The sequence below is a fragment of the Seriola lalandi genome, unplaced genomic scaffold, assembly GCF_002814215.2.
Source record: "Seriola lalandi dorsalis isolate HSWRI2012SDOR001 ecotype SW California unplaced genomic scaffold, Sedor1 jcf7180002054630, whole genome shotgun sequence".
Lineage (NCBI taxonomy): Eukaryota > Metazoa > Chordata > Actinopteri > Carangiformes > Carangidae > Seriola > Seriola lalandi.
Window position 1 is genome coordinate 178,736 of NW_019525183.1, and position 27,200 is coordinate 205,935.

The window sequence follows — 27,200 nt, forward strand, 5'->3', positions numbered from 1 at the left end:
TGAGCTCTTCTTTCTCACGCTCTATCCTTTCCTTCTCTTTCTCTGCATGCTCTCGCTTCTTTTTCTCATTCTCCAGCTGGGCCCTGAAAAGTTTTGCAAGTACATATTTCAGATTACTTGAGCATTTATGAGTTAGAAACATTTTACCCTGAACATTACAAATACAGAGAAACCCAACATATCAACACTCTTAAATAAAGCTGCAGCTGCAGCACCTTTAACGACATGAAATAACCAGGCACTCGTCCCTCAGAGCAGCTGCGTAAAAGAGGCAAGACTGCCCTCTAGTGTAGAAGCTCTACCATCTGTTTACCTTTACAAGCAGCTACTTTTAGTGAACAAGCTGCCTCATAAACTTAAATCTTGGTCTGTTAAATCTGTTTCATTTACAATTATCAATTTTGTGTATACATTTCTGTATTTGAGTCACTGAAATGGGGAGTGATTGTCCTGACCTATAATACGCTAAGTTATCAGATATTAGCTTTACACACGTATTAGTTCAAACATTCTGAAAAGGAAATATATTGCTTAGAAACACTTATACGATTTCTTTTGCAGAAGGCTTTTAATTATATATATTTAAAATGTAAAGGTGGTTGTGAGTGTTCCTCTGCGGTACCTCTCCATCTGCTTGTGGTGCTTCTCCTCCCGGGCCTGAGCCTTCATCTGCTGCACCTCAATGGTGTCGGGCTTTCCCCTCCTCATGTACAACTCGTGGTTGCCCACACACAATGCCAAGATACGCTTGTTGATGCGCAGACGTGGGGCATAAAACACAAAGTCCTACAAAGGGAAAGGTAGAAAATATATCCTTAAATGTGAAGAAGGAAATGTTCTCTATAAATAAAGCAGAAAGTCTATAGTTCTTATGAATCTGACACTCACAGGTGCTTTCTTGTCAATTGGTTTAATGACAAACTTCTTGTCATTGAAAGAGATGTTTCTAATCTCACTCCAAGGGAAGCCAATCTTTGGTGTCAACCTGGGAAACATATTAAATTGTGGTTAATGGTGTGCACTTTTAACATTTGAACTTACATCCCACTCACATGACGAGACACAAAACAGGATTTTACAAATTCAACTCAAAATATCACCTCCTGCAAAGATTTGACACAAAAGTTGGTGTTCTCTGATCAAATAGAAAGAAAGACAAAGAAAGGAGTAAAAAAAAAAAGCTATTCCTTGTGTCTCTCCCTTGTCACCTGGACGAGGGAGACACAAGGAGGGACAGCAGTTGTGATGACCCAAGATAACAGACAGGAAGGGCAAAGCAGAGAGACAGTGAGAGGAAATGCTACAGGAGTTGCGATTAAATCTATCCTTTCTTCCACAAACGGAAAAAAATCTCTGACCGGGAAAGACTCTCCTACAATGGACAGACAGTCTTCCTTTCTCCACCTCTCCCTCATTACTAAAAATATCTAACCCTGTTGGAGATTATGTATTGCGAGTCCTTTACTAAGCCAGAACATATTACAGCTTGTTTATGTGAGATGTTAATATCAAATAACAAGAAAATGCAATATAGTTCGGAAGATTTGTTTTGTTATTTTGAAAAAGTGTCCTCATTACATTGTTTACCCACAAGAGAGAGACGAGACAAGTTTTGTTAGTACTCAGTGTTCCCACTTAAAAAGCAACTTGTGGATCATGCTGTGTTGACAATAATTGCAAGATCAGCTCTGAGAAGATCCTGCACAGAATTATCTGTCTATTGGGTATTTGAATCAATTGCCAACTGGTCTGGATGGCTAATATATATGTATGAAATTAAAATATAAAGGTGTGTTCATGATCTTCTACTCATTTTATGCTGAAATTAAAGCAACACACCCACCCTCACTCTGTGACATAACCATGTAAAAGTTGCCTCTTGCTGTGGGCTAAGAACTGATCATAGAGATTACAAGTTTATACAAGATCCGCAAGTCTTTTTTCATGTTATATGGACACTAACATCACACATGGCTTTGGTTTTGATCTTGTATAACAGCAGCTGTAACAGACATCATTATGACGACATGCGTTGACACACATGTACCAGCGGTTGTGATTGCGACATTATGTATCACTGGCCTCAAATCTACTCTCGTCCTCCAGTGTGTATATATATATGTATGTATGTGTATATATATATATATGTATATATGTATGTGTATATATATATATATATACACATACATACACACACACACACACACACACATATATATATATATACATACATATATATATACATATATATATATATACACACACACATATATACACACACATATATGTTTTGACACATCACTGATTTTGTAAGTGAACCCGGCAAATCTATTTGTGTGTCTGTGCCTTACTTGTCTTCGTGTTCATAGATGTTGAGGCCTAGGGCATCCACGCCCAGCCACAGCTGTGTGCCCTTCTTGTTTTTGATCTCAAAGTAGTTGACGCCGTACATCTCCAGGTCCTGGGCGATTTTTAGATACTCCATCATCGAGTCCTCTCTAAAGAAGAGGAAACACAAGAGTTGGAAGGTTTTGCACATTTTTAAAGAAACATTATCATATCTGTAAAAGAGAAATGAATCTGTGTGAATTTGATTTTTAAAAGAAATGGCCACAGTATCATACAATCAAATCACACATTCCAACTTAAGGTAGGTCCAAAGAAACTTTGGGAATATTTCAGCCCTCAACAGACAGTAACTGCACAGACGATGACGTACTTCCACATCCTAACATGATATTACAAGTCCATAACAAGTACAATCACAGATAAAATTTCTGTCTCTCTCAAGAGGTTTCAAGTGGAGAATGTGATGAGGAAAGTTTGACACACCTGAGCATTCCTCTGTGTTCTTCGTGCCAAGTCTGTATCCTGTCCTCCCACTGCTCCTTGGTCAGCTTGTGTTGCTCCAGGACTCTGTACATAAACACGCACACAATGAAATGACTTTCACCTGAAGGAATGTCGATCGGCACAGAATTGTTTCCTCTGGAGGAAATCATAGACGATTCTAACAGGGAAGGAGACATATTCCAGGTTTGGAGAGATCTGCTGTGTGAAAGCTGAGGAGGCACCTCCCACAGCAGGCAGCAGTCCGGTCACACCAGAGCCATACAGTGTAGGTTGTGACATATTTTGTGTGTGTACCTCTGAGGCAGCAGTCTATCATGGGTAAGGTAGCCGGGCTTGTGGACATCTTTGTTGTAGTCTCCGTACTTGGCCTGGACAGCGTATGATGCCAGTAACACAGCTGTCTCTGGAGGACAGTAGTTCTCATCGTTCAGGATCGCCTCCTTCACCTGGAGGAATGGGAAGGAGTAAAGGAGTTATTACATTTATTCAACACTCTCCTTTCTTTTCAAATATTTATCAGTTCAGTTAATAGTTTAACAAAGTGTGGCCAGCTTACGCCAATTACACAGGGAGAAATAAATATTTGTTGGATGGAAACACACATTAATTAGCATTTTTCCCCTCAAGATTTTTTGGAAACTTTGTTACAATTTGCTCTACATTTGGATGAAAACTTGGTTTAGTGAGTGGCTTGATACCTGGAGGAAGAAGAGTCTCTGGGTGATCTCCTGGATTAGCTCCTCTGAGACATCTTCAGGGAAGAATTTGGCTCTGAACTTAAACTGCAGAGGGTTCTCTTTCTTCACGTCCTGCTGGGTCACCTGAAAAATAAAGACAACAGCATCTTCATCCACCCATCCATCCATCCATCCATCAGCAGATCATAATCTTTGTGTCATAGTTACATCTCAGTGAGTGGCACACCGGGATATTTTGAAATTAAATATATATTTAATCCATAATAAAATAGACCAATAACTATTAGCTCATCACAGATTTTTAAATAACTGCATGCATGTCCGGCACTGGTCCACACTGGCTGTGGTGCTTCAACACACGCACATCTGAGCCCATAAACACACTGGTTTCATACGTCAGTGCAAGGGGAATTTTTCATCACATTTTTCTGCAGTCTCTGTCTGTCTTTCTCTCGTTCTTACTCCCTCTCTCTCACACGCAGGCACGCACACGCACGCACACACGCACACACACGCACACACACACAGTTAGAGGGGAATTTTCTATCATGCATACTCGGAAACACACAGACACACTGTAATAGTGGGGTTAATGCTGGAGGGTTTGTTGGCCCGAGTGAGAGAGGAAGCCTGTTATAGGAGCACATCTGAGGCACCAAACCACAGCAGAATTTCTAGGCCAATCCTAGACAAACAACAGACACTGGCACTGGATCCCAACAAACAAAATGGAAGAATGAAAGAACAGCTACGTGTGTTTTGATGGTTATGACAAAAGGAGGGGATTAAAGTGAAGTGAGACTCACCTTCTTGTTGAGTTTTAGCCAGGTGATATAGCCTTTACTGTCCACATACTGTAGGCCAAAGAACCAGACCTCCCTAAGACCCACTGTCTTCACCACCTGAGAACAAAACAAAATTAAATCTGAATTCCTACATCATCACCAAGCATCAGTTTATAACTCAACTTCATGGCAGTTTTGCCTTTATTTAACAGCTGACAGTGTAGACAGACAGGAAATAGAAGAAAAGAGGGACGGTGGTGACATTCCACAAAGGTCATTGGGAGTGAATAATGATACAACATCATGGTTATGCAGAAAACATCTTAAACTACTGCCTACATGCATAATTTTAGCATGTGATCATCACAATAAATGAGTTGCTAACCAACAACACTGGCAGCCTCTACCAATTGAAAAGTGTGCCTCCAGTATTTCACAAGACACCCAGCTGATTACTTTTCAACCCAAAACAGAAAATTCATTGACATCCACTGCTTATTACTGATTGATTATCAGTAACAGAAAACATTTCCTTTTTACAGCTTGACATTGAGTGGGTCATGCCTAGTGCTTCAACCCTAGTGTTTTCAGGTAAGTAGTAATTCTCTACTCTAAAATGAAGTTTCTAAAAAAAGAGGAAAATGCTAAATCTCTGCTTCCTTTTAGACAGCGAAAAAAAGGTCTGTTACAATCCATTACTGAATATAAAAATGATTTGTGGTTGTGTCACTCATGCTCACCTGGTCAAAGAGCTGTTTTCCTGTGGTATTCGGTTGGATGGCAAACTCCAGCTCTGCATCCATGGTGGTAACACGGACATTGATCTGGAAAACAAACACAACAAGAAGTTTACATTTACACAGGCAAAGATTTTGACTTGCCATGGGCAACCATTTTCAGGATTATTGTGAAGCAGCTTGAAGCTTTTCTGTAGCTTAATTAATGATAAACATATTATACTGTAGGATGTGGCCATAGCATGCATGTACCAACACAACCGACAAGACATAAGTTCAGTTAAGAACGTGTATAGTAAAGATCCCTTTTCTCTTTCAATATTACTCTGCCAGTGAGAGCAAGCCCCACCTTTCAAGGCAGCCTACTACTCAAGGACCTTTGTTGGGGTGGAGCAGAGGATAACACTCAGTCATTGGCTGTGCCCTGTTGAAGAGCACTGGCAGTAGGCCTAGCAGCAGCTGATGGCACAGAACAGAGCGGGCCTGACCTCCCAAGCATCTCACATCCTTCCTCCCACACCTACATACACACTGAGCTACACGTTACCTCAGTGGCGGTTAACAACTCGAGAAGAGTGTACATGGTACAGAGAAAGACGAGACGCAGTATGAGCGGCAGAGTGCAAAAGCACAAAGTTTAGCAAGAGGAATGAAAAAAGAAAAAAAAATGCACGGGGGAGATAGAGCGCAACAGGAAGTAAGAGAGATGATCTAGGGTGTGCTCTTTTTAAGATTAAGTTACAGCGATGTTACTGTCGATGAGCCAGTTATACAAAAAAGAAGGAAAAGGAAAAGGGAAACAGAAAGAAGAAACCGAGGCAATGAAACCTTCCTTTTCCAATTATACACAAAACCTCAGGAACGCTTACTTTGCATTTCCCTTTCTCCCCTCTTTATTTCTTCAACGTCTACTGCTTTCATCCCTCTCTCTGTCTTTCAATGCAATGAATAATCCATGAAACTTGTGTCTATGCAGCATATAGCTGGACCCCCCCCTGCCACATAGAGCTCTGACCACAATGTATCTGCCTCTGTCTCCCTCTTATTAATTACCCATGAAAAGTTGCAGCACTTTCTCTACACTATAGGCATCTTGCATGAACACTCCAGCATCGCCTACACTATTACTGCAATGTGCAACCGACTATTTATACAACATTATTTTAAAAAGGGACTAAATTTTAACCCACATTTTCACAACCTAACCTGCTTAAGGCAGAGCTTTATTTTGGTTGGAAAATGTGGACAGCTTCCCAGAAAAAGATTACATCTTAAGTGACTAAGTGATTGTATTTTGCCTCTAGTTGCTGCATTAAAATAAATATTGTGTGCTCTTTCAGACCAAATCTCTTTGGCATGCTTGTTGCCAATATGTCTCTCAATGCAGATTCCATACAGAGAGGCCCTTTATTTTAAGTCACCATCAAGACCAAGGCTTGATCCATGTCTGGGAAATATATGCCAGTTATCTGCAGGGGTGGAAAAACAAAAGACTGAGGTGAAATCAGGGTAACAAGCAAATAACAGGAAAGATGTGTATACGCTTTCAAAGAGGTGTTGAAATGTAGACTGATTTATTTAACAAAGAAAAAAATGTTCTTCACTAAGTTTTATCTTTTAAATGTGTTGACTGCACGATATAACAATACAGGAAATATGTCATTATGTTATAGTTCTTGGTAATGTTACTCTCACCTGAAAACTGCTACTTTCTGCTGAGTGTGTGTACAAAGCTTCATAAATAACTCAAGGCCTACTTTGAGGTCGGAGCATTTTTAGTCCTGGATCAGTTTTTAGCATGATTCCTTGAATTGAATATGGGATGCTTTATGGATGCAAGTCTTCATGTAGCTCTCTGGGCACTCAACAGCAATGACTGACATCCAATTACATTAGGGGCTTATTATTACAACACAGCCCTGTCAACATCATTTCAACGAGGATGCTGTGGATGTTGTTACATAGTAGAACATGAGCTATTGCTAACTTGCTAACTCACACAGACAAGTGTGAAAAAATATTCAACAAGGATCAACAATTATATTTTCCAGGTTTTATCAGAAGCTGCAATCAGACAAAAAGTAATTCCTTCCCATTTCATACCACTGCAGCAGGCCTACACAAATAAATATAATTTTCAACCAAGAGGAACCAAAACCCAAAAACAGGGGTAATGAGAATTGACACCTCCACCCTTCATTTTTTACACCACGTATGTCCTGCATACCCAATATATTATGACTGTGAAAAGAATTCTGCATTCTACACATGTTCCGAGAACAAGAGGTGAGAATATTTACAATGAGTTTAAAACTGATGGGGCCCCAAGCAGTGCAGAGTATATGTGTTGCTTGGCTAGGAGGGTCATGGGCTCATGTAATAACACTGGTGGTGAAACTGGCACAATTACAATACAAGTATCTTAAATACAAGCCCTCAAGTTGGGCTGCCTTTGTCCTCTCAACATTTTAGTAGGTAGATCTTGCCTTTCCTCAAGGCCGAGGTCAGGGACGTTGGGCTTAAAAAGGTTGGAGAGCACTGCCATAGAGTTTTGAACTCAGTGACCCTTAATTTAGCAAAACAGACTTGCACTTAATCCAAGTACTGAGATGTTTTTGTGAGAAGATTCTGCAACAAATTTAGTAACACTAAATGAAGCCAGCTTTAATGGCAACATCTCCAACTACACTTAAAAGTGCACAAAGGCACTTCAGCAAAATAACCTGTTCATGGTTCACTGACAGATGAATTAAGACTTTGTGTTGGTTTCAAGAGTAGCGGCCTCACTGACTTTCTGAGACAGGAGTGGTTATGGAGAATGTAGTGCTGAGCTGGGGTTTCCAAGTGACCGGCCTTGAATGTCTCTTCCTCTGTGTTTGTGTGGGGCCCGTCTGCCATCAGCAATCAGCTGTGAAAGAGCCAGCCTTTGTGCTGCATGTGTGTATGCGTCTCTGCCAAAACATAGCCAACCCACAGAGAGGAGAGAGGTGGAATCCTGTATGGACCAGACGGTCAGTTAATCCTCTCTCTCCTGCAAAGAGAGGGGGAGGAGAAGAGGGACAACAACATGCCGAGGCACTGACACGGCTAATCACATACACCGACGACTGAGAAGTCTCAAAGGAGCGACTTTTGCAAGCCTGTCCTTATACGACACTGTCCGTCTGGTGACACTAGACACACCGACTGGGAAACATAACAGTTCTTAAGAGGACCAATCAGATTTTAAAATCAAAAGCTTAGGGTTAGACCAGCAGTACAGTTCAAACAAAGGCATATTTCACAACTTATCAGTTTCTTTTGCAGGTCAAAGCATGTCTATGACCCACAAATTCAGGTGTGTTTGTTGCTGCCATATTAGGGAGAATCATGATGTGAACTGACATGCCTTAAAAGTTGTTGAAAGAGGTAAACCCTAAAACTAGTGTAACACTGGATGTCCACTTGACGCGGCTGTGTCATGTTCCAGTTGTGGCACAGGTCCAATACATCTCAATGTCCACTTGAAGTGTTATAGAAGCAGACAATAAAAAGAAGCCTGTTCTTCGGCAGTCACATTTGCGGTATAGTTTTCAGTTTTTTTGCCGACATGTTTTGTGTTTGCAAGCAAATTGAATACCTGTTTGCAGCTCATTTAGATGTGGTAACAGATGCTTTATAGCTTGGTCTCACTCTGTTTAATTACTATGCTACGCCACACCATCTTGTATAAGTATTTCTTGCAGAGTGTATATTAGCAGCAGGAAAAATATCCGTCTCAACAACTCCCTCTCTCAATCACACATCCAGTTGACGCTGGCACTGGCTAGTCTCGCGGTAGGTCATCACCATATATCTGCATCTGGTGGACATTGTTTACAGCTCGTTATCTATCTCCAGTCACATGACACTGAGGCCCAGTGGCAGGCAACGAAGACGTGAAGAAGTGAAGACAAAACAGAGCAAAATCTTTTGTGGGGTTATTGTTTTTTTCTTTGTTTTTTCCTAACATACAGAGAGACATCCAGCCTCAAACATGAAAGTGGGGACTAGTTTAAAGCCCCTTTTTATATAGAGGTCCTGCTATATTGCCATTGAGAAAACCCCTCGTTATGACGCCTCTGCTTGTTTACACGGAATCAGAGGCGTGCCGTGTAACACAACAGCGTCGGTGTCCTGTCCCCGCAATGCTCGCTCTGCCCTTTACACAGGCGCTGATCCGGCTCTGTGACTATCTCCTCTGCCAGCATAAAGGCAGAACAGAAAGGCAGAGTAACAATGTCCCCCCATTCCATGTTCGTACCTCTTATACAGGACAGCGGGGAAGAATAAAGTCACAACATTCCCACCATGACTGTGTAAAAGGGACATAAGATTCTGCTTTATCATTGTCTTGTGAGTGGTAGAGCACAGCAAGTGAGGCCAACAAAGTGAAATCCCAATGTGTACCTCACTGAGTATTCAAGTTGTGTGGAATCCAGTGGCTGTTTCATTTACATTTTTTAGTTTTTTGGTCAAAGTGCCATTTTGAGATGTTTTTAAATCCCCCTCTCCATTTCAGTTGTGAAGATGAGTTCTCACTCAGACAGGCCCCTTGTTAAATGTGCAGCTGTTTAGTTACTGTAAGCTGTTTAGAGGAGCTTTGCTGAGAGAGGCCTTAAGAGAGACACACACACATACTTCAATCAGTAGAGCTGCTAATCTGGCCTGCTGGGCTCTGAGCAGCTGTCTGTCCCTCTGATTAACCCCCCCTGCAGGGTGAGGCAGGCCTCAGAGTGAGGGAGGAATGGAAGGGGGAGTGAGAGCGGAGGAAGAATCACCACTACCTACAAACAGAAACATTCATCCTTTGGGGAAAGGGAAGGTGAATGAAGTGTGTGGGAAGCATCCCATTTCACAAGAGGACAAAAAAACCTACTTATCCGTGCTCAGTTGACTATTGTACAGACAGGATTTGAAACACTCCAAGTGATTTTACAAGATACGCCCGAGGTATAATAAAGGGGAAAAGGAAGGCCATACTTACCCTACTTGATTGTGGACCTAGCTTTTGTATGGTAAATGAGGTGAAAGGTCAAACACAACTGGCAAACAAGAGTTTTAATGTTGCCCAGCACCAACATTGCAAATCCTCCCTTACCTTAACCCTTACTGTTTTCCTACCTCTTAAAACTCTTGCCGAGTATCTCCTGGGAACTACAACAATTTCCTACTTGCCGCTCGTCTATTTCTCAATTTCAAAGTATTTCTAAACTTTATGCTCATCTTTCTGACTCCTCCTTTCCCTGACAGCTCCTAGGTCGTCTGGTGATAAACCTCACTCTTCACCATGCCTCCACAGAGACAGGATGTTGACACAGACTGGGCCCCGTTATACACAGCAGGGCCCCTCTCCAGCAAACAGGAAAAGAGCCACAAGCTAGGAAGCCAGCTAGGGCCTTCTTCCTGTGGGGTGCTGTCACCTCATAATTCCCCTGCCTCCTAACACAAAGAGGGCACCAAACAGAAGGGGTGGGGTCAAGTGGGTGTGGGATATGATATCAAGAGATAGAGAAACAGCATATAAATTCATATAACTGCATAAATATGTTCATTTAATCCCTAAAATTGACTGTTGATGTTGATGCCCTCAGATAGGGATGCTTCTATCTAATGCATGATCAATGAATCATCATTTTAAAAAATCCAATGATATATTAACAAGTTAAGCACTTATGGCTTCCAAGGAGCCATGTGACTGGTCAAGGAGAAGCACAGTAGCTGCAGCCTTGGAACAACTTCTTGATAAACAGCGTGTTACTGACATTTCCAGACAAAACTGAAGACTTCCCCCTGCCTCTGAATTTAAGTCGCATAGACTGGTGAAACGGGAGTGTACAAAGAGTCCTCAATCCAGCAATGTCAAAGTTAGCAACGTGCAACAGTAAGAAAGCACCTTCCAGGTCTCACTATGAAAGGCTCCACACAAAACTCACTTCTGACCTTATACATGTGCTCACATCCTAAAAACTACTAACACTAAGGTCTATTGTCCAGACTCTGGATAGTTTTCTTTACAAGTTACTGTAAAGCTCAGCTGCTTAATGGCCTGTTTTATGAATGGACGAATGTGTTGCTGCACTGAATCTTGAGTGTCTACCTAATTATTTAATCTTCAGTTATACAATCAATTTATGAAGAAACTGTATTCAAATTTTGCTCGGTTCCTGTTTCAAGTGCTGGAGAACAAATGTAGCCGGAACAAAAGAAACCACTTTGGAAAAAACAGCATTACGGCTGAAATTATTGGGCGCTTAGCTCACACAGAAAATGAATCTGCCACAGTTTTAATAATTAATTAATCATTTATCAAAGAACAAACAAAAATTCTATAAAGTTGTGATTGCTAGTACAAAAGCACTGCTCCAAAACAAATTCAGTATCATCCCTGCTTGCTCCACAAACTCTTTTGTTACTCAAACTTGCGACTGTCTTATACCAGATGAGTGGTGACACTGAGACGTAAGAGGCCTAATTCCAAAAGTTTTGAGATCTGGCACCAATCCCAGAGAAGGTCATGTCTGATAGGCCGTGCTCTTGCTTCCTCTGTGTATTATGTCAGTGTCTCCCTGCGACAAGCTGTACTTTCTCTGTCAGTTATTGTCTGTGACAGAGATGTCACTCTCAGCAGACTGGCCAGCACTCCGCTGTCCTGGGAGCTGTTTTTGGGATGGTGCCCTGGTGACTCAGGGTACAAGAGGTGGAAGTGGAGGATGACATCAGTGGCTGGCTGTCCCCCCCTCCTACACACAGACACACACAAAACACCCACCACCGAAAGAACAAGACAGGGGATGTGCTTCATTTGTGGCAGAGCCTGAAGCCTGTTGTTCCAAGTTCCTAGGAAAGTTTCTGATGTAAGCTTGAGCAACTTGACCCTGATATCTTTCCAACATGTTTCAAATTCATTAAGTAAACCAGAGGTTGGTCAACTGAGAATGCCAAATACGCAGAACAGCTGTGTCATATTTTGTATGAGCAAAGTAACAAGTGGGCTAGACAACATCTCACTGTAAAGTGACACTAACTGTGCGACATGCAATATCCCACTTCCCGAGTCTGTATATGATGAAGAAGCAGCATGCCAACGGTGGGAATCAGACAGCCATGAAGGGACTGCATCAAATTGGTTTTGATTTGGCGTTGTTCACATCCCAGGACTCTGGCATTCTCTCCACCCTTTAAGCAACAATGGCAGCAGTGTTGCAGTTGCGAGGCCTGTGGGCCAGGCAGTACACTTCACACTCTGGCTGTTGTTTACTTGGAAGAGGAGTATGAGGAGTGGGAGCAGCCATGAGGATGAAACTGCCACTTTCCAGAATGCTCAAATGTAGCTTGGGGCAGCAGTGCAATGCCGAACCATTATGACAACTAGAGGGTACTTCTAAAGAGTCAGTTTATACAAGCAGCCTAGGCAGGAACAAACAAGCAACTTTCATGTTTCTGATTCATATCACATATCCTGGGCTAGATCAGTTACTGCTTAATAATTATAACACTACAACTTTATTTTTTCCATCAAACAATCTGACTCAATTAGCAGGGACAGAGTCTAAATTACTTTTTTTTTTTTCCTTAGTAGCATTTCTGTATATCTCTGTAAAACACAGTATTATAAAAACAGCTGACACTTCTATGCCAACTCTCATCTAGCTTTCAGCTTCTTACCGGTTTCGGCATCTTTGCTTCCTCTCCTCCTTACACCCAACAGCTGAGAGGATAAATCCGTCACAGGACGACAAAAACACTTGTATAACAGGGCCTGAAAGCGAAACAGACAATTTTTTCATTAAGCACATGGTACGCATGACTGAAACAATATGAGCAGCTGCCTAAGTACAGGCGCTTGTGTTTTTAGGATTCCCTCTTTAACTATATGATCTAACAAGAAACAATACATTTAATATCAATGACAATTTATGTATAGGGATCTGTCAATAAAAGCCTGAATTCAGTGGTGTGGACAATATAAAAGCATAAAGCAGAGCCTAACAGAATATAGTTTCAGGAGAGAGGAAATAAGACAATCAGAACAGACAGATAGTTAGATTACTCTAAAAAAGATAAAGAAGAAAAAACAAAAATGAAATAAATCCCTTTCCTAAATCTGTTAATGACTACAAATCACAGAAACCTCAAACAGCCAGGAGCACAGAGAAGTGGTTTTACATTCATTCCAAACAAGCGTTACCACTTAGTGTACATATGGTAACTATTGCAAGAATGCGTATAGGGGGAAACTACTATACACATAATTCCTGTGGAAGAGACACAAATTAGCAGATATTTGAGTTTTTATCTATTTCACATTGCAGCTCACTACTGCATGCTCACCATTAATTAGACCCATTACTTATATCAAGGCAACTAAAAAAAATGTGATCAATAAATCAATAATTTTCTTTGGGATTTCTAGCCACACCTACCGTTGTTAAGAAGTGACAAGGCGCTGAACACAGGCTCACACAACTGGAGGAAGCAAGAAATCTAGATGAATTCAAATTCTCTTATTGTTTAGATTAATTATCACTACATGCTTTCATTGGCATATTCCCTTTCATATTTTCTGCAACATATATGTCACAGCACCAGGTATATTTGACCTGAAACACAAGCCTGAAATGGTTCGGTAATGAGCTGCGTTGAACAGCAATTTGAGCCTGAAATGACCCAGGGAAACTAAGAGTTTTTTGTTGTGTGAAAAACTCACATCAATTAGATCTGGATATTCATGGTCTGATGGCATTAGGCTCTGTCCTAGATACACTAATCACAATCTCAAAGTTGACAAGGTTTCTATTAGCAAAAGACAGAACAATAACACACCATAACCTGCATCATTATATGTCATCGATTGGGATGCTTTCTGTCACTGGGGCTAGCAGTTTTAATTAGTTTTTTAAAGTCCTAACATCCTTTACTTTGTCACTGCCATCTTCACATTTATAGACATTGTCATACAATACTGCTAGTTGAACAGCCAGATGTCCTCTGTTGATGTCTGGTAAAACAACACTAAATATTTTTAAGTCCAGGATTCACAACAAAAACTATCACAGGACTGTACTCCATTTTGGTAGCTGAAGGAGTAACAAAGATTATCATCATACGAAGGAAAGGTGAGTATAATTAAGTATTTATCTCTCTCTCTCTCTCTCTATATATATATATATATATATATATATATATATATGTTTATATATATATATATAAACAGTCAAAGATTGAAGAAATGATAGTGACGTTCAGGTAAAACTTGTAAAGATACCCGCTGAAGGTTTGAGTCGTAGCGTTTGTACTCCAAATGAAGACATGCCCACTTGTAGCTTGTAAGCAATTAGCTTGTCTATTTACCCGCCGAGAGTTGGTTTCCGTTACGTTGCAATTTAACCACTATTCACACAAATGGTAGTGAATAACAGTTACAGTCTTGGAAAACCGTTAGCTACAACAGTGGGTTGCACGACGAAAAATACACACATTTGACGTGTCCAAATGGCTTTACTCCTGAGTTTCACTGGTTAACACGGTGTTAGCTGTTCCACGACTCTTCTTTCCTAAATGCTGCTCATAAAGTCAAAAGGTGGCCCGTTGAAAGGCTGACATTTTCAAGATAGTGGGTGTAGTCTACATAACGGGACGAGCCTAGCTAGGGCTTGCCCCGCTCATACATACGAAGTTTGAAAGCACATTTTTTTAACGTGTTGGGCCATCGTTAATTCACCACATTTGACACCACAAAAAAAGGAGAAGCAACCACAAAAATGTAACTTAACACTACGTAAGGCACACTGTGGTGCTTTTTACAGGTACAACTTCGTACAAACCAGCATTTATATTGCGTCGCATAAAATAAGAATCGCTCGAACACGAGGATATCCGCTATTGCATCAAACTTGAGGAGTAGCTCATCTTTTAGGGAGAGGCAACTCACCGGGGGGACGAAGTATATCTTTAAAAATGATGTATACGCCTGGTATCTTCAGGTGTGACAAAATATCCACGATGAAAAATCTGTTGTAGTTCCCGTCCCTTACCTCCTAGTGCTTTTGACGAGACAAATTCCCATAGACATAGAAAAACCGTTGAAGTCTAAACAACCATAAGGCGATTTGGGGTGCTGCTGTCGAGTCAGTCTGAATAAAATGCGATGACTTCCGGTCTCAACTTTAAAAATAAAAGCCTTACGGAAACGTACGAGGAGATATTGTAGTCTTTTGTAGTCTAAATTCTGTCAGCACAACAATAACAACAAGTACAGTTATGAAGAAACAAGTACAAAAATATTGCAAGTGCAAACGTAGTCCTCCCAAAATCCCATTTTGCAATCGTTTACACTACTATGGTCTATTCAACTGTGTTACTGCCTAAAAACAAACACACATAAATTAACAACGTTTTTTTGTGGCTACAGTTTCTCTCATCTTTCTAATCATCCTATTAAAAGCTCATTTTGAAGTTGAATTAATGTTGCGTTTCATTTTCTTATTGTGAAGGGGAAATGCCTTATTTCCCCTTTTCTCTCCAGTTATCTTCGTCAACTTGACGCAGTTAATTGTGGAGATGTACAATATGGCTGTCAGTAGCCTAGAAGTGGATGCAAGGTATGTATGAGGCATGCATCGTGGCATATGATGTATGGGGGGGTGATTAATGCCGGTGGTCGACTGAACATGTGAGTTCCCCAGAACTGAAAGCAAATTGCACTTGCACCAAGACATTGACCATTGTGGAGTATCATCTTTTCTATTTTAAAATAGACTAGATCAGATGTAGAGCTCCCTTCCCCTGGCCCCCTGGCAAGCAGACTGCATCGATGCATTGGCTTGCACTGTAAGTTGTGTTCAAAGTGCGTACAAACATGCACTTCCAGTATTTTGCAGAATTTTAGGTAAGTTTCACCCTTAGCAGTTCATACCTGCTAGAGGATTTAGTGTGTAGACTCATAACAAATTTTTCTGTACTTATTTCTTCTACCACCAGATGTCATGGTGTCCCTTCTCTTTGTGTCCTAGAGGCGTTACTGAGGAGTTACTGAGAGCTCCTCATTTGTTGGATGTACACCAATCAGCCATAACAATATGACCACCTGCCTATTATTGTGTAGGTCCCCCCTTTGCTGTCAAAACAGCTCTGACCCATCAGGGCATTGACTCCACAAGACCTCTGAAGGTGTGCTGTGGTATCTGGCATCAAGACATTAGCAGCAGATCCTTTAAGTCCTGTAAGTTGCGAGGTGACGCCTCCACGGATCGGACTTCTTTGTTCAGGCATCATTTTGCCTGTTTCCAACACATCAACTTCGAGGACTTAATGTTCATTTGCTGCCTAATATATCCCACCCACTGACAGGTGCCATTGTAACAAGATAATCAATTTTATTCACTTCAACTGTCAGTGATCACATGTTATGGCTGATGGGTGTATTTCATTTATTAATTAAAATCCAGCCCACAATAGTAAAGAAATAAATAGAGCTGCTTAAAACCATGCGGTAAGAGGCCACACAAACTCATTCCTCAGCACACATACTGAACAACTTCCTGCCCCTCACCTCGACATTTGTTAACTATTACAACAATAATGTGACTTTCTATTCTCCATTGACTGTGTGTACAGCTTGATCTTAAAAGCTTGAGTCTGTTTAGTAAAGTTATTCAGATAATTCAGTGAACAAGTCAGTGTGACCTACAGGATAAAGGAGGAGGAGGAGGAGGAGGAGGAGGCAGCAGTGAACTGGGTCCAGCTAATTAGGTGGTCGGGAAGCAGAGCTGGGGATGAAACATGCAGGTAAGGACACATACGCTTCTCACCAGCTTGTGATCTGGTACACACAAACATGCGCATTCACAACCGACCGACCACAATAAAACCCAAAAATCCTCGCCGCCAACTTTTCATTTGTGCAATCAATCAATGTAATTTCCTAATTGGACACACGGAGGCAGCGCAGCTCCGTCAGTAGGAACTCTAATTAATTTACAGAGGCGTCAGGTTCCTCATGCAGACGACAGCAAGCCAAACTCAATTACTGACGTGGTAGTTAAACGTTTGCACATCGACAAACGAAAACTACACACCCCATTCAATTAAAGCCTGGAGGCTTTAATTAATACAGTTAAGCTGACAATTCGGCATACAAGTCGTTTGCAAATTTGAATGCAGTAGGTTATAAATTTCATTTTAATTAGACATATGCTGCTTGTGTTGACGCCTGCTATTATGAAGAATTGCTCCCATGTGGAAAACTGGAAGTGAGTTTTGTGCGTTTTCCCTGGAAAACACCCATGCACTTAAAATCGGTTGTCTCCTCTCTTTTCCATGTGCTCTGGACATCCCCGAGGCCATGTTTGTGAACTTGGCTGTTAGAAGTGTCACATTGTATTGCATGAGGAACTTGCCTTGGTCTTTATTTAGCCTGGCATATCACCACGTCACAAGATCCAGGACCATATGACTAAGGGCATGCTGCTCTATTGTCAAAGCAATGAAAGAAGCCACTGTGTAGGGGTGGGGGTGGGGGGGGGGACTGGTAATTGGATGGGGAATTGGACATCAGATTTGCTTTGATTGTTCTTGCCAGAAGTAGTCAGGTGTGTGTGTGTGTGTGCGTGTATGTGTGTGTATATCTCTCTCTCTCCCTCACTGTGTGTTTGTGAGAGAGAGGGAAAGTCTGTGTTGTAAGACCAGATTGGATATTGTTGCACATCCCTCACGTGCCAGAAAGCAGCTTAGAATACTGAAATGAAACTCTGTGCTAGGACTAATTATGATCAGCTGAAAAATACACAAAATGCTTTAATCTAATGTGAATTTACCTGTAAAAAAAAAAAAAAAAAAAAAAAAAAAAAAAAAAATCTACTATTTGGGGCCTTTAACTCTGATCATTCAGCAGATGTTGGCATAAATGAACAGTTTGACCTAAGTTGACCGTGCACGCCCAAATGCCAAGATAAATTGCTGCACAGCTCAATTGAATAAAAAGATCAAATTGGCGTCAGCAATGCTGTTAACACCAGCGAGGACAGAGGTGTGTGTCTGGTACACAGAGGCATCAATGTTGTTATGTGTTACGCAATTGCAAAAGTGCCGTCAGTGCTGTCCTGTATGTGTGTGTGTGTGTGTGTGTGTGTCTTCCTTCCTCTCCTCCCTCCCTCCCTCTCTGTGCACTGCTGACCAAATTAAATGGACAGTGCATCAGTCTCTTTCAGTTCTCATTATTCCTGCTGTGTCCTCTCACCTGGGTCTACTGCGAAGTACGCTCATGGCTCAAGTATTGTTTTTAGTCACTGATTCACTCTGACCGTTGTTGCTTTAGTAACATGTAGCATCTGTGCTCTTTTAGGAGCTGTGAAGTACATGTGAAGAGGAAAGTCTGCTGAGGTTTGGTGTCCGGGAGCAAGGATGGGAGACCAGCAGTCGGTGCCAGAAGAGCTGGAGAAATCGCTGGAGGTGCTGTCAACTATCAGTGGTAAGTCACTGCTAAAGTCAGTTTTTCTTTTTTTTAATCCTTCACACAGAGCTTCAATACAGAAGTCAAGATACTCGTACTCCTTAGCAGCAGGTGTTTGAGTTAGTCTGCTGGGGCCTGTTCCACCAAAGTACTGCTCGCAAGCGGTGCTAGTGTCCCGTTTCACAAATGATTGTCCCTCGCCAGGGCTCTCACATGTTCATGCATGGGTTGCAAGTGTGGTGTTTCATTTGATTGGTTAATTGTGAAAGTGATGTTGAAGTTATTTTGCAAGTCGCAGCGTGCATGTTGCAAATTTGTTCTGACGAGCCCACGGTTTGTTAAAATAGGGATTTTTACCTCGGGTGTCTTTCAGGGAGTTCCAGTAAAACAAGGAGAAATTTGACTCAGTGAGACAGTGTGAGAGTGACTGTACAGTTTACCATCATCTTCTCCCTATATGCAGTTATACATGCACACATATATGCAAAAATGAGACATGAGTCAAATCTGAGGAGACTCATCAATCATACAATGTTCATTTGCTTTGAGGCAGGTCCCTGCTATCCCGCTGCCTCCCCATACGTAGCCTGACCCCCTTCACAGTAAGAGTCGCTAGCGCAGTGACGAGGACGTGATCCTCATTTGCTTCTCAGCTGAGAGACATTGGTCACCTTTGTCCGGTTATCCTCCAGTCTTTACTCTAACTCCTGTGCATTTATTGTTTAAACAAATTCTTATTAACATCAGAGTACTTCATTAATCCCAATGGAAGATTGTTCTAAATGCTAGGACCATCCACTAACTCTAATATGTGTTACAGCCAGTCACTTGAGTCAGTTTCAATTAATGGTGTGACTGTCTTCAGGCTGCAGTGACAGGTTTGCATCTCTTTGTTCCGTTATCCAGAAAAAGCCTGAATAATTCAATTTGTCATCACTGTGATTAGTTTTGAAGCCATTTACGAGACGGAGGGCACAGGTTTTGATCTCTCGGACTTGATTTAAATCTAATAGCGAAGAATGCCACTTAATGAGAAGTGCATGACCGTCATCGCTGGCTACTTTTGAAGTTTAAATGGGAACTCTTTGTGTGATTGTGTGATGATAAATTAGGTAAAATAAAGATAATGCGATAGACTAAGGGGGGAGGAGACCTTTTACAGATGGCACCAGTGTAATTTTAGTTTTTCCCCTGTCACCAGTAAGACGAGTCCAAACCTACTGATGCCACAGTTGGAAGGCCCTACTGTCTGAGCTGCTGAGTACTTCTTAGTAGTCATTAGTTCCTGGAAACAAAAAATCATCGTCATATAAACCAGTTTTTTCTTGGTAATGTTCGAGGATTACATGCTCCTGTACGAGCTGAGACATTTTATTATCTCTTGGGTTTTCAAAAACTTGACGTTAAGTGTAAAACATGTCATCAAGCTAAAGACTTAGAGCTGTTTTAAAGCGGTTTTCCTCCTGAACTTCCAGCAGACACATCCCAGAATGCATTTTGCACCGAACCAAGCGCAAGAGACGCAATGCTTTATGGGTCAGTTGGGCACGTCCAGTGAGCTCACGCCACATACATCCGCACACAAAGTCCACAGTTGGTTCGCACCTACATATTCATTTTGACATCATGAATAGTACGTTAGCGGACGGTGAACACAGCCCGTGACTTTCTACTTCTGTCTTCAGTAGTTTTTTGTTACCTTGACAACTGTCACCGTTATTCCCGCAGAAAAATCCCTGATCAAATAATGTATAATGTCTCCTCACATGACTTTGTACACAGAATGCCCCAGATAACAGTCAGATGAGCCCATTATTTATTCTGGAGGCTGCAGTTTGTGGTGCTGTCAAACTCTACCGTGTTATAAAATCACCCCCATTGATATAAATAGGGTGGATGAAAACTTAATCGAAATTGGGAGCTTTTGAAAGCCGTTATCAGCTGTACATATCATGCTGGCAAAGACCAGGGTCATCATTCATGACACTCCTGCGAAGACCATCCTGGAGGAAAATAAGCAGCTGTGTTGTTCCTCCAGCATTGTTGGTTCCTATGGTTATTGTAGTCTAATTTCAGACCTGTGAATCACTGACCACATGTTTAATTTCCTTCAGTGGTTCAAATTCAGTAGAAGTGAAACAAAATGACCAAAAGTGGCACAGAGGTATCAGTTTCATATCATCTGCAAAAAGTATTGTCGCCAGTCCTGCTGAGTCTTGCCTGCAGTGACGCTTTCAATATGTATGTAAAAGCATACGGGAACATTCAAAGCCATCTCTCCTCACACAGAGTCGTACCATCACCTTACTTTTAGACATTTTGTATTCATGTTAAACTTAAAAGAAATGACCTAATTTTGCCTGCAGTGTTGTTTTTGCGCTTGGGACAAACAAACACACATATGCCGAGTTAGTATAATTAGCTGTATGGGGATTGTGTCACAGCAGACCCTCCACCCTCTCTTCCTGTGATAAACACAGAGCAGACATGAAGTGAGATAAACAATCACACATTCGCAAGAGCAAACACAGCAGCCTAATCGGGGAGGGGGAGAGAGGCAGGCGTGCTGGAAGAGGCTTCACGGACCAGCTCATATATGTGGTATGAAACGCTTCTCGGACGCGACGATGTCTCTTTTGGAGTTAATTCAAGAGGGCCAGGAGGCGTTGAGTCGCCTGCTTCACAATCTGTCCGTATCTGTCAGTCTGTTGACCCGACACACGCACCACAGCGGGGGCAATCGACCGGTCCGGAGAAGAGGTTAGTGTAGTTTTGAGCGTGTGGAACTGTACATGTCCAAAGTGTCTCCTGGTTCTCTGTTATTTCAATCAATGTGACAGGATGACAGGACAGGATTTCCTATCACCACAGGGAGATTCCCCACTTGCTGTGTTTTCCCTCATTATTCTTACAAAATAGAAGAACTTCTCTCTTTAGTTTCCTGCTGATGCTTCAGCATGTCAGCAGCCGTTTGGATGCCCTGGAATTTGACTGTAGGGACTACAGAGTGAAATGAAACACTGTCTGTGTGTGTGCTTCTCTTTTTATATCATATTTGAGGAGTTATTTATAAGGAATCCATGTGGTTATTGGAAATGTGGTTTACATGAAGGGTTCCAAATATTTTCAGGTGCAAATTTAGGGATTTAACGCCAAAAACAATATTCAGGTTTTGCTGGAGTTGCAGCATTTACCTGAAGAAGACGAGTGACTTTACCCCAAATTTAGCTTAAATGAACCCGTCTTTGAATGAATTATCTTATTTTGAAGGGGTTTCTGCATGTAGCAGTAAAGCCACACCTTAACTGAAAATATAGGGCCTTTTAAAAAAAACAAAACAAATTCAGGAACCCAGTTTTTGTTACGCAGAAGCCTCACTTTAATATTAATATTCATATTATCTTTTTAAACCAAACAAATAAGGGATTTTGTTTCCTAGTGGGAACTTAATCATCATTACCTTTTTGATCTGCCTCCATCTTTATTTTTGGACATATTTCTTGACTGGTAGAGGAAATAATAAATGTTATTTTAGATCACTATAAGATCGCCCTCCTGTTGTTTTAGTAGCCTTAGTCTGATGACCCCTGCAAGTAGAGCTGTGAATTTATAATTTATATGTTTGTAGTCAATTGCACTAGCTGTCACTTTAAGGCAGATTCTCCACTCTGAGAACACACTCTCCTTGAACACAGCACTCCTTGGTGTTTGACCTCGGTAACTGATTGACATGAAATGGCCCTTGTGACTGGCTAATTGATAACTTGTCTCAAGTCTCAATACACCAGCAGTAGAAGTGTAAACGTGTGTTCACTAGTTGGATAGTTGGATAGCGAAGGGGCAGGTAACACCGAGAAACGAACCCGCATCAAACACAAAGTCAAAGGAACTGATTAGAAAGACAAGCACACTGGTCGACCACTGTTTGTACATGTCATGTCGGCCAGCCTTTGCTGTGGCCGACAACCAGCGAAAAGGGAGCCGAACAACAAATGCACCCAAACTAACGGAGAAGGTGAGTGCTGTTGTAATGGATGAAACTCTAATCGACTGCTCCTTGGAACCTGTTGAGTTGTGTGGACGAGAAGAAGGGAAGAAACGTAACGCTTTGGGGTCATTTAATGTCACAGGTTCAGACGGTTCAAGAAGAAACTGCATTGATTGTTATAGAGTCATGCGGCACAGGCTGATCAATATTTGTCTCTCACAAGGCCAGACACCAGACAGGTCAGATGATTCATCTTTTTAGACGTTAGATTGATTTCTTTCTTTTTTTAAGGTTGATTTTGTGGCTCTTTATGTATTTTAAAGGTTTCTGAGATAACGCTTAGAAGCTGCCTCAGATTTTACAGCTCTGGCTTAAGCAACATAGTCTGACAACAAGCAGCCGTGTGTGTTTGTGTAGTTGTGTTGACGCTATAAATGAAAGGCTTTTCTTAGTTAGAGGCAGGAAGTTTAAGGCTGGACTGTGATCACTTCATTTTATGTAACTTTTATCCACTCTTATTTTTGAATCTTAGTTTTATTGTGAAATGATTTTATTACATAATTTCATATCCAGGTTGGCACCCGTTTTAGCCAGTGCATACTAAGACTTGATATTACATGAAATGATTATGTTTGGAAATTAGTTGCAGATGTGTGTTTGTTTGTGTGTGTGTGTGTGTGTGTGTGTGATGTGTGTGTGTGTGTGTGTGTGTGTGTGTGCGGTTATGGTGGCAGCTTCCGTGGCACGACATGATTATTTATACCCTGAACATGGACTGTTTTGCTCAGTGAGATATCGGTGTGCAGATTTCCACAGCGGGAGGGGAAGGGCAGAGTAAAGAGGTGTGGTGTAATTGCTCAAGAAACTTTGACAGGTGTGTGTGTGTGTGTGTGTGTGTGTGTGTGTGTGTGTGTGTGTGTGTGTGTGTGTGCGCATGGGAGAGATAGACGGGGTGCGTTTAAGGAGAGTAGGATGAGGCAGGCGATACTCTTCTCTCTACCTGTGGAGATGAAGGCGATAAGGGAGGAAGAGGAGAGCGGACGCGGGGACATGGTGAAGGAATGTGCAGGAAAACTGGAATATGGAGGAGAGAGGTTTGTCTGCATCTCACCGGAGGAGATGGAGAGCTACTACAGATACGCCCAGCGCTGTCAACAGCTACATAGTGAGTTTTATCATTGCGGGTTAACTGTAGTGTGTAAGGTGTGTCAGTGCATGGACGGGCTCCTGTTGAAATTGAGGATCGCAATCTTTTTATTTGATGGGAAATATACAAATGAACACAAACTGCAGCTTTTCTACAAATGCCTTTTCTCTTAGTTGTGTGTGTGTTTTTTTTTCACCACATGATGATCACTTGATGCATTTTTTGTACATGACATGTTTCTGCTCTATGAAAAACTGAGATATGATGCTGTGGATTTCTTTTCAAATTCCTAAACCCAAATGGCTTCCTACTATTTTCTATCGCCATCTTTTTTAGATTAAATAACTGCAATTCGCATCAAGTTGTCATCATTATCCAGATTTTGCCTTGAGTCATCAGATTTTTCTTTTTTTCTTTTTTAAACTATTCAATCTACTTATGAAAAGTCCTTCATAACTTCTCACAACCTGCTGCAACGTGAAACATTCAGAAAGCATCAATTCATGTTTAACAAACCTTCTCTGCTGTCACGTCTGTTCTCCGGGAAGAAAGACCATCGACTACAGCTGCTGAAAACAGTATGCATAATCTTATTATGGCTGTCTCGGTAAAAAGAGTTTATGTCAACCGGCTCTTCAGCTGTTCGTTTTCCAAGCCAGGGAGCATATAAAGCTGCACTGGTTCGCTGCACAGCGATAACTGTCTCCTGTGGCCCATCATAGGAGACCAATGTGGGAAAAGAGCGATACAGTATACTGCTACATCCTTATTTACTCAAGGTGGTTCAATAAAAGGTGCAATAATAACCTGACGGCCTGTGTGCGTGTGACAGAGATAGGAGGTTAGGTGTGTATGTGTGTGTAAGACTGCTGAGTATTTGTACACCACTGATCACACACTGGGTGTCTGCATGCATTGTGGGAAGTGTGCAGTTTGCTGGATGATGTTAAGATGCTGCTGGCTTGTCAGAGATGCTTCAGGTCTATTCTGGTCCACTTCCTGTGAGCTTTGGTCTGTATTTAGAGACGATACGTGTATTTTTAGCAGGAGCTATTCTAGAAATGCTGTGTCAAAGAGACAAGTGCTGCGTTTTTGCTCTTGATCTTATTTTCCCCCCTCGCTGTTGCCATACCGACTCGCATTTCCCATCACCTGTTTGTTCTTGGATAAAAACGAGGGTGGCTACAAAATTCAAAAGTGCTTGTGCTCGCAGGATTTGGGGAATAAACATTTCATTTTGATGCACCATCAAAATCACATGGTTTTGTGATGGTCAGCAGTCCTGTTTTCCTGAACAATGACCATCATGACTTTCAAAACTTCCTCTTTCACGGCTAATCTCATGTTTATCTTCCTTATCCCATCTCTCTCTATCTGACACTGTCACACTTTTGGTTTCTTTGACCCGTTTGACACCCGGTGACATCTCGAGCTAAAACCCCTGCTCATCACGATCATTGCTGGTTTTCCACAGTTTTGCTCTGTTTTTAATACTTTCAAACTTGTTCTGTTGGATCCTAGTCAGGGGACACACTTGGCCAGGGCATTGGTTTCACTTTTCACTTCTTTAGAAACGTATCTTTTGTTGGTTTTTTTCAGTGTTTCTGGGATCATGGTAATGATAAATAATAAATTCCTTTCCTGTCGGGCGTCTTGAGACTGTGAGTCATCTATTCATATATGCCAGTTATCTGAATATGAAATTATGACACAGCACTTCTTGTGATTTAAACCCGCATCACCTCTTAGTCAAACTCCTTTCAGCACCGACTTTATTGGAGGGTTGTGAGTTGGATTTGAGCCTTCATTGTAGTCTGTGCAGCATCCCGGCAGTATTGAATTTGTCTTATTGGGTTAGAACATGGAGGATTAATGACCGACTGTAAACGAGGTCGCAGCGTTCTGACATAGGAAACCTGGATGAGGGTTGTTTCTTGTAAAATAATAAAAGACTTGTGACAAAATCAGTCACATGTGCAAAGTATGAGTTTTACTCTAGTCATTTGATTGTAATATAAAAATAAAACTAAGGCAATCTAAGTGCAAAGAGTTATGAACAGACGACTTACTTTTATTGATCAGAGGCCGGCAGAGATGCTGGCGCTGATTTTAGCCAACAGATGAAGTGTTTTTAGAAAGACTAAACAATAAGTTGATTCTTTTAACATGAGTCGACATTGGCTTTATGTCCTTTTTAATGGCATCTCGTTGCTTTTGAAAGCGCTTCAAAATCAAGCCTCCAAGCACAGAGCTTAATATAGAGGCTCTTAAATCAGAGTTGACAGGTGCAAACTTAAATGTACAAGCTTGTGACCTTCTCGAAAGCGCTATTCATAGCACTGCACATTATTATTGCCCCTATTATTATTATTATTAACCCTAACCCTTCCATATAATCTGGACACATCTTCACTCCAAATAAAAGAAAAATGTTTCCCTTTGGATCCCCCACCACACTCCTGTCACCTTTTAACATGAATCCATTTGTGCTGCAACCTTCAAAAACTACTGAATCATTTTCAAAAACTTATTTACTTATTTAGAATCAAGATTCCCTAAATTATGGCGTGTCATTTTGATAGAAAACACATCCAATGATTAGAAGATGAACATATAAAAAGAATTCATTTAATAAAGGGAACTAGCACGCAGAGGTGTGGATAACATAACTGTGTAAGAACTAGATCTTATTTCCATGTTGAATGTCCCATTGTCTTCACAGTGCAACAGACACTTAAGTTTTATAACTTCATTAGGTGATTGAGATTATGTAATTCCTGAGCGCCACGCTCTTTAGTTAATTAGCAGTTTCTGTGTGCATGTTATGTTTAGCCTGCTCTGACCGGGTCAACTTCAGCTCGTCGTAATTAGGCTGTCAAGAGCTGTGTTTCGGCAGACTTCCTGTTTCTGGAATCTTATCAATGCAACTGCTGAGTAATAATTAATAGATAAACGATGGATCCGAGGTTGAATTTTATTCTATAAAAAAATTCCAACTGTCCCAATATAGTAATGGTTAATTTTCTCTGTCTAGAAAGTAATTTCTGCAAATGAAATTTAGCTAACCCGGCTCTAACTCAAAGTGACATGTTTTTTTTTTTTTTGCAGTCAGACATTTATGGAGACAGTTTATTTTGACAGATGGGACACAGGAGTCTGTCTTAACCCCTAACCCAGCCAAACAGGCTGCCTTCTGTCAAGTCTATGTGACAAGTCAACACGTCCAGTATGTGAGGACTGTAATCTTGGACCATGGACCAAACAACTGCAACCTGCTGCACGTCCTCATCTCCAAGCTGTAGAGTGGTCCAATTGTTTTGCCACTTGTTCACACCTTTTTCATCCTCCTACTTCTCCTCTGCTTCTTGTTTTGTCCCATGAGTCACTTCTCTGTTGGTGTCTTCCTGTTTATGCTCTAGCCGGCCAATAGTGTTTGATCCTGGAGCGGAAGGAGTCAATAGTGTTTCGTCTTTGCCAACACAGACATGGTGGTGTGTATGTGTGTGTGTGTGAGGGGGGGG

At 41.3% G+C, this 27,200-nt stretch overlaps 2 protein-coding genes across 6 annotated transcripts in view; one reads left to right on the forward strand and one right to left on the reverse strand.

The window, feature by feature from the left end:
* Positions 1-15,221, reverse strand: part of LOC111665370 (radixin-like) — a 21,026-nt gene extending 5,805 nt beyond the window's left edge. Inside the window, exons 1-11 of the mRNA XM_023420358.2 lie at positions 15,026-15,221; positions 12,760-12,853; positions 5,077-5,160; positions 4,358-4,453; positions 3,552-3,674; positions 3,148-3,299; positions 2,833-2,916; positions 2,352-2,498; positions 889-985; positions 623-786; positions 6-83 (exon numbers count right to left, since the gene is read on the reverse strand). Of these exons, the coding sequence (XP_023276126.1) occupies positions 6-83; positions 623-786; positions 889-985; positions 2,352-2,498; positions 2,833-2,916; positions 3,148-3,299; positions 3,552-3,674; positions 4,358-4,453; positions 5,077-5,160; positions 12,760-12,771 (1,037 nt within the window). The 5' untranslated portion in view covers positions 12,772-12,853; positions 15,026-15,221. The remainder of the gene's footprint in view (positions 1-5; positions 84-622; positions 787-888; positions 986-2,351; positions 2,499-2,832; positions 2,917-3,147; positions 3,300-3,551; positions 3,675-4,357; positions 4,454-5,076; positions 5,161-12,759; positions 12,854-15,025) is intronic.
* Positions 15,222-18,268: 3,047 nt separating this feature from the next.
* Positions 18,269-27,200, forward strand: part of mcf2la (mcf.2 cell line derived transforming sequence-like a) — a 45,486-nt gene continuing 36,554 nt past the window's right edge. The window contains exons 1-2 of one of the 5 annotated variants that reach the window (XM_087177688.1): positions 18,269-18,347; positions 18,437-18,562. In XM_087177688.1, the coding sequence (XP_087033814.1) occupies positions 18,496-18,562 (67 nt within the window). In that variant the 5' untranslated portion in view covers positions 18,269-18,347; positions 18,437-18,495. Of the gene's footprint in view, positions 18,348-18,436; positions 18,563-21,100; positions 21,305-23,455; positions 23,698-27,200 lie in introns of those variants that run through there. The other 4 variants (XM_087177687.1, XM_087177690.1, XM_087177686.1 and 1 more) reach the window with 4 other exon arrangements.